Source organism: Eurytemora carolleeae, unplaced genomic scaffold, assembly GCF_000591075.1.
Source record: "Eurytemora carolleeae unplaced genomic scaffold, Eaff_2.0 scaffold1777, whole genome shotgun sequence".
Classification (NCBI taxonomy): domain Eukaryota; kingdom Metazoa; phylum Arthropoda; class Copepoda; order Calanoida; family Temoridae; genus Eurytemora; species Eurytemora carolleeae.
The window spans coordinates 41603-48757 of record NW_019397663.1 but is presented as its reverse complement, the minus strand read 5'-3'; the positions used below and the strand labels follow the sequence as shown (position 1 = coordinate 48757).

General features: G+C 30.6%; 1 protein-coding gene across 1 annotated transcript; it reads left to right on the top strand.

Annotated features, from left to right (window-relative positions):
- Positions 1-385: 385 nt before the first annotated feature.
- On the top strand, positions 386-5189 carry LOC111715407 (apoptosis-inducing factor 2; the record flags this gene model as incomplete). Its single annotated transcript, XM_023490719.1, is given in 4 exon segments — positions 386-492; positions 1314-1395; positions 2064-2213; positions 3646-5189. Coding segments are annotated over 4 exon segments (513 nt in total), but the record flags the coding sequence as incomplete, so codon positions are not given.
- Positions 5190-7155: the final 1966 nt, after the last annotated feature.

Sequence of the window (7155 nt, the reverse complement as noted above, 5' to 3'; positions counted from 1 at the left end):
AATTTCAAATTTGTCTCTAAGTTTCCAATGTTTGTTGGGACACCCTGTATTCGACAAACATGAATATTTAGACATCAAGGTATAAAGCTAATGTTGTGTAATTTTGCAATTAATTATCTCTATTCACTGTATTTCGTTCTTTTAATCATATTGACATTTTTAATGTTCTATAAGATATTAAAAAAGCACTTTTTTAAACCTAAAATAAAAAAACCCTGGCTCAGACAAAGGTTGAAAGCGTCCCGTTTTGAAACTAACCCACGGCTTTGTAAATAATGGCTTACTAAAAATTAAGTCTACACTCTACAATATCTGGGTAGAAATGCTCGACTGTTTTCCTGTTTAAAAAAAATGCAAAATAATTAATAATATATATTGTGTTCAGGTTGTAGTCGGACGTGTTGATCTATCCAGTGTGGTTTTGAACAAGGTGAAGACCCAGAATGTTCAGCTTAGCTCAGGAGAGAATATCTCAGCTGATCTAGTTATTAGGAATATATTCAATTGGAGTCTTTTTTATATACCGTTTAAAAACGGTTAGTTATTTTTCATAGCCGACTGTTCTTTTTAATATTATTCTACTTAAAGTTAGCTATTTATATTTTTAACGGCGATATCGGTCAGTTTTTTAACAGACACATGAAAGACTTTCAAATTCCACAAAATACTTCTTCTACTTTCAGTTAGTTTCGGTAAAAAATAGTTCTCAATGCTCAGAAGGTTCCGTGGTAACTGGTAAATGTTAACTACTAATTTTTAGGCAGATTTAATAGTTGACACAAATAGCAGCGGGCTTACATTGAGACTCATATTACTCTGGGAATCAAAGACGACAGTTAATTAATTTCATGTGTACTTAGTATTGTCATTAACCAAATATTTTTACCCGTTGCTTTATAAACAACTTTTTACGCGAATTTATACATTGCACCTTCCACAATTTCTATTTAAAATAATAACTTACTGTCGTCTTTCTAAGCTACAGTTTTATTTAAAAATATTTACTTTTCCGTTAATATTTCCAGAATCAACAGTTACATCTTTAATCTACTTGCCACATTGCACGTATTCAACTAGCTTTTAATATACAGGGTTACCCAAAAAGAATGAGACTTCGTGTCGAGTGTACGGAATTTATACTGTCAGTTTCTTTATATTAAAGATTTCCTGCAACTATAAACTTTTTTTTCTTTGTTAAATCCTATTATCAGCTATTAAATGATTATATCTAAGGTAACTGTGTATAAATCAGAACAATCAATAAAAGATAAATCCAAGAGTAAGAAACTATAATGAAATATGTAATTGTAAAGTTGTATCGGACTCCCTTCTAATGTCGACTCTATCAAGATGCTGGTTCCTAGTGCTGACAATATTGACAACAACAGGATCAAGGTTGATATTAGAGATGGGCCTCGTTTTTTGGGTTGTTTGCAAATATTTTAGTTGTAACTTTTTCTAATGAATCAGAGTTGTTAATTGTTACAAGTTTAAAAATTGATATCTCTAGAAGCTCTTATGTTATTATTATTATGTATAATAACGGTCAATTTGAAAAAACATCTCATATTCTTGTTTAGCCTCTTAAAATAAAAAATAAACCATTAAATGATTAAACTGATAAAACTGTTGTCCTATAGATGTAATATAATATGTTTTCTGATGAGAGGCTATTTTCATAAAAAAAATATTCCTGTTTCATTTGTCTAATCAGTATCTGAAAAATCAAAGGAAGGGATTTGATTTTTCAATTTTGACCGGCAAAAATTACGGATTTTACTCTTTTGTATTAGATACGATCACTGTATTTAGAGCTTTTTATTTTACTTTAAAGAATAAAAACGATCCAATTTTGATTTTTTTAGAATTTTCTAAATATAATTATTGTATTAAAAGGATTTAATTTTTCAATTATGACTGGCAAAAAATAAGGGTGTTAATGTTTTGTATTCGCCACTTTACTATATTTAGATTTTTTGATCTAACTTTGAAGAATAAAAGCGATCCAATTTTAATTTATTTTCTAGAATTTTCTGAATTTAATTGTTGTATAATGTATTTAGGTAAACCAGTATTTACAAGTAGACGGGTTGACTAATGTATTTGCTCTGGGTGACTGCTGTAACACTGTAGAAAGAAAGATGGCGGTGTATGCTGGAAAACAGGCAGAATGTGTTGTTGCAAACATTGTTGCTGAAGCAGCAGGAAAACAGGTCAACTTATGGGAATGTTATCCGGGTGTATATTTTATCGGTATCTCCCCCCCCCCCTTATGAAAATTTTTTTTTTTACCCAGAAGTTTTCAGTGCTGTTTAGGGTTTTATTCGCTGAATTGGGGAATTAATGATTTGTATTGGAAAATAAAAGATTTTTTGTGAGAAAGAATCAAAAAGAATGAAAAAATTGCCTTGTGATGCCCAAATTTTATTTTTTTCCTCCTGTTCATCAATAAAGAGTGTAATTCTGATAAGTATATACTCATGTTTATTCTTGATTTTTATATGGCGTCCAGGTCTATTGTGGGTTTTGATCTGCTCCAAATTTTGATCTCGATCTGATCAGTTTCTTCTTAAAGAGACTGTCGATTTAATTTTAAGTAATTCCTCAGTGAAAATAGCATGTCCTACTTCAAACTAGAGTTTTGTAAAGCCGTTTTGGTTCGTTTTTTCTTGCATATATACAGTATTCGGCGTTTTTATCAGTACAATAAAGACGACTTTTCTATTCAAAATTTGATTATTTGATTTAGATGGTGTATCTTTTGACCAACGCAAATCCGCTATACTCCACTTTTGACCTACGCCAAATCCGCTATATTACACATCCGACTTACTAGCACGTAGTTTTACAGCTGCTAGATGGACTTGTTGCCGCAGCCATCGGCCCAGAAATTGTCTTAACATAACCTAATCCTGAAATAATACAAAAATAAACAGCTGACATAGGTCCGATTTTGCAGTAGGTCGGAAAGTAAGTAGGTCAGAAGTTCAGTAAGTTGGATGTTGCGTATAGACGATGTAACATTACCCTTGATTTAAAACAAGCTTTTCAAATTTCTAATGTACGAGTAAGCAAAGCTGTTAATTGGCAGATTTGTTTTCATGTTTATGTGTATCCATATTATTCCATGCTGTTTAAAATCTTGATAAAAATCATAAATTGAAATCCAAAGTCGTCTTCATTGTATTGATATATATATATGACAACGGCTGTAAACTTTATTTTATCCTTTACACCTTTGTTTCAGAAAAAATGAAGAAATTCTGCGCCTATACATTTTTCGAAATGTGTACTAATAACATACGATACTGATATTGCCGGTTTGATTTATTCAAACAAAGTTTAAAGGGTTCTCTTGTGATTTAGTGAATCTTGAACATAGATATTATTGAGGATCAAAAGTCCCTTAATCTCAATCTCAATCCGATTATTGATCATTATTATTATTATTATCAAAAATATGTTCAGAGCTGAAAACTTTTGAATGGGATATCCTTAATCCTGATCGGATAATTAATCTGGAGATTAAATATGAGAGGAGAACAAGCAATATTTAATCTCGAAATTAAGAAAAAGAGGGGATTAAGCATTAATCCCGATATCCACCATTCAAAAGTTCCCAGCTCTGATTTCAAAATGTTTCAGATGACAGTCTGGTCGTTTGGATTCAATGGGATGCTAGTTCCTATTGGATCCAAAACTGGAGTAGGATACATCAATGGATTCCATCCTCTAGGATTCATGGTTCGACAACTCAAATCTGAAGATCTGTTTACTAAAAGATATTGGGGAGACTTAGGGGTCAAGATGCCGGCTTAAAATTGGGTAAAAACAGAGAGAATCCAATATCCATGGATCAAGATTTTTGGAAAAGGTGAAGAACGTCTCGAAATGTGAATGTATGTTTTCTATATTGGGAAAATGAACTTCAGATCGAAGGATATAGAGTTCAAGAGTTTTGGATTAATTATAATTCATTCAAAAGTTTATACTTTACCCATATATTCATCTACTAAAAATGTACAATACCTTCTTCAAACATCTAAACTTTTTGATAGCTTTTCTAAAGTCCCAAACTTATATGTGTTCACCAAGAATGGACTTTTTTACTATTAAGCTATAGTAATTTTTTTCATTTGTCAAAAAAATTTTCTTAAACAAATTTTAGCATTTTTTCTGATTAAATTTTTCTTCCTTTATTGAATTGTTCAGCTCAGATAGCCAGAGAACTATATCTGAATCCTTATAGAAATTTTCTTCTCATTTTCTCCCCATTTGTTTTAAAATTAAGAAAAGAAGCTTATATTTGACATCATTTATTTTATAAAATCTACAAATAATTTTACAATATATTTGTTTGTATGTTGTGGTTGCTAACTCGTTGTTTAAAAGCCCGAAAAGAATGACTGTCGGAAACTCAAAAACATTTATGTTTATATAATTCTACTAAACATTATAATACCTCGCTTTAAAGGGAGAGACCGTTTAGGCTAAGTAGTTGAGCTGAGAGTATTGTATAGAGGATTTATTTGAGACTTTTTTAACTTTTTTACTGAATCCTTTTCTCTACAATACTGCATTACTCTTAGCTCAACTACCAGTACCGTGTTTAGCCGATTTCTCCCTTTAAACAATGCATAATATTCACAAGAATACTCTATTTTTTTACTACTTTTAAACCAGTTACAATTATGTCGTATTCTATGTTATGCTCGTTTAAGGGCAAATTAAATGTTATTGATCTAAGTTTTGTTCAATATTTTAATATTTTATCAACATTATTGTGCATACTATGAAAAATGTTGAAAGGTACAAAATATGTTGTTGATCGAATTGTTCTAGAATTCTAGAAATATCCGATTTCTCTTCTCTTATTAGATTATAAGTTTTCGTTTCGATTCAATCGTAGTTAACTTTAACTTTTCTTATACCTATATATTTGCTATCCAGTGTCACAGACATTAGATGTTTTAAACTTTGAATTCTGTCAGATCAAATAACCTAAGTTGGATATATGAAAGGTTTACACCATTAGGTTTCAAAGATATAGGAATTAGAGAACTTGAGTCAGTGGCAAAGACTGAAAGTTATTTAGAAATGTTACTCAAAATTGATTTCTACTATAAACGTCAACAAGAAAAATATTTAGATTTGTATGGATATTGGTAAAATAAATACATTAAAGTTTTCCACTACTTTATCCGCCATGAACTCTTAAAAAATACAAATATTTTAATATTGAATTTTTATTTTCTGACATTAACGGCAACTGTGCTAAACTTTACAATAAAGCATTTTTTACTAGACATTGTAATATATATTTATTAATGTAACAATTTTTTTAATCAATAAATAGTTCAATAGAGTTGAAGAATTAGTGATGAATGAATTAAACCCCCCTCTCTCTCGAATAACTGAATAACTGCATAAAAATGTTTAATTTAATTTTCATTATTTACTTTCATATTATTATCTTTAAAGGGGAGGGCTATATATATATATGCTGATGCATATAAACCATGATATTTAATGATTTTGTAAAGAAAGAAAGAAAATTTACAGTTTCCGTTGATTATGAATATTATGATTTGACAGAGTGTTAATTCTGTAAAGTCGTCTCTGAAGTCTTATCCTTTGTGTATAGCCCTGCATAACATATTAGATTCAAAGTTCGCTGGAATGTCCATTAACATTTACAAGCTTTTGGTTAGTGAAGATAACAATAGACCAAACTATGCCTTAACTATCGTTGATATTTGAAAAATAACTGTATATGTTTTAGCAGGAAGCGCTGTTCAATACTGGGTTAATGATCACACTAAGTTTGAAAATCATATTTGTAAAATTTCAAAATGCCTGTTATAGAACATATTAGACCAAATTAAGAGTTTCTGGGATTTTTGTTGAAAGTAATTTCATTAAAATATTTGAAGCCTATCTGACTCATCTGACATAAAGTTAAATAAAATGAATTCTAGAAAGTTAGTCCGAGTTCCAACAGTTTTCAACAAATCTATTCAAAATGAATAATTTATTCGAATTGATTCAGCGGAGAGAAGGGTTGGACAATAAAAAATATTGGAAAGTGAAAAATGAAAAATTCAGTCATGAATAATGTATCACTCACACGTCCGAATGTTTTAAGTTTAGAGAACGGCTTTTTTAGTTTACGTTTATGATCATATTAAAAATGACGATTTTTGTCGCTCGTTAAGGGTCTCTTCCGTTAATTTTTTAACGAAACTTCACCCAGACCTAATCTATAAAATAAAACAAGACATTCATATACATAAGTTGCCTATAGCCGGCCAAACAATTGGAACGAATGGGATGACATTTTTTGTGGACACTCATGGGTATCAGGGGGTGTTACAGTGTTAAAAACATTTCTTTAAATATTGATTTTCAAAAAAAAAATTACGCGGGCAACGTTCATCTAGTTTTACATATACTTATTTGACTGAATACTTAAATTTGTTCGAGACCAAATTTAATGAATTAGAACTGCCTACCGCCGCGTGGTTCAAATTTGAATCATCACCGAATCAAATCCTTCCTGAATCTTTAAACTTAAACCAGTGGTTCAAATTTAAACCGGCAGTGTAGATGGTTCAGCGACGCAGCTCAAATCCAATTAATTCAGTCTCTGTTTCCCTTCATCTTAATATAATCCAAATTGCTAACTGAGGTTTTCGATAAAGAATTAAAAGATTTTCCAATTAAACTTTAAACTGAGAAAATTAACCTTAACCTTAATTGAAAAGCTGATGAGATAAAATATATCTAAGAACAATTTGATATTATTCATTTTAGCCAAAGCTGGAAATTATTTCAATAAATTTCGCATAGTTTTCTGAACTCTTAAATTTCAATTTCATATACAAATAGAGTTTCCAACGCAAGCTGATTTTACTTAAGCGCAATTGCGGGCCTTTTAATATCCGCGCAATTCTGACCAATTCCTCGCAATATGAGAACTCTTAGAACAGTTGCCAGCAATTCAGTGCAACGGAATTCTGATTGGAAACCCTTGTTTCATACGCGACGATCTTACGTAAAAGGAGCCACACACATGCTACATATATAGGAACTAATTACTCACCTCTTAGCAGATTTTTTTTGATTTTTCTAACTTTGATTATGTGACCTAGCAGG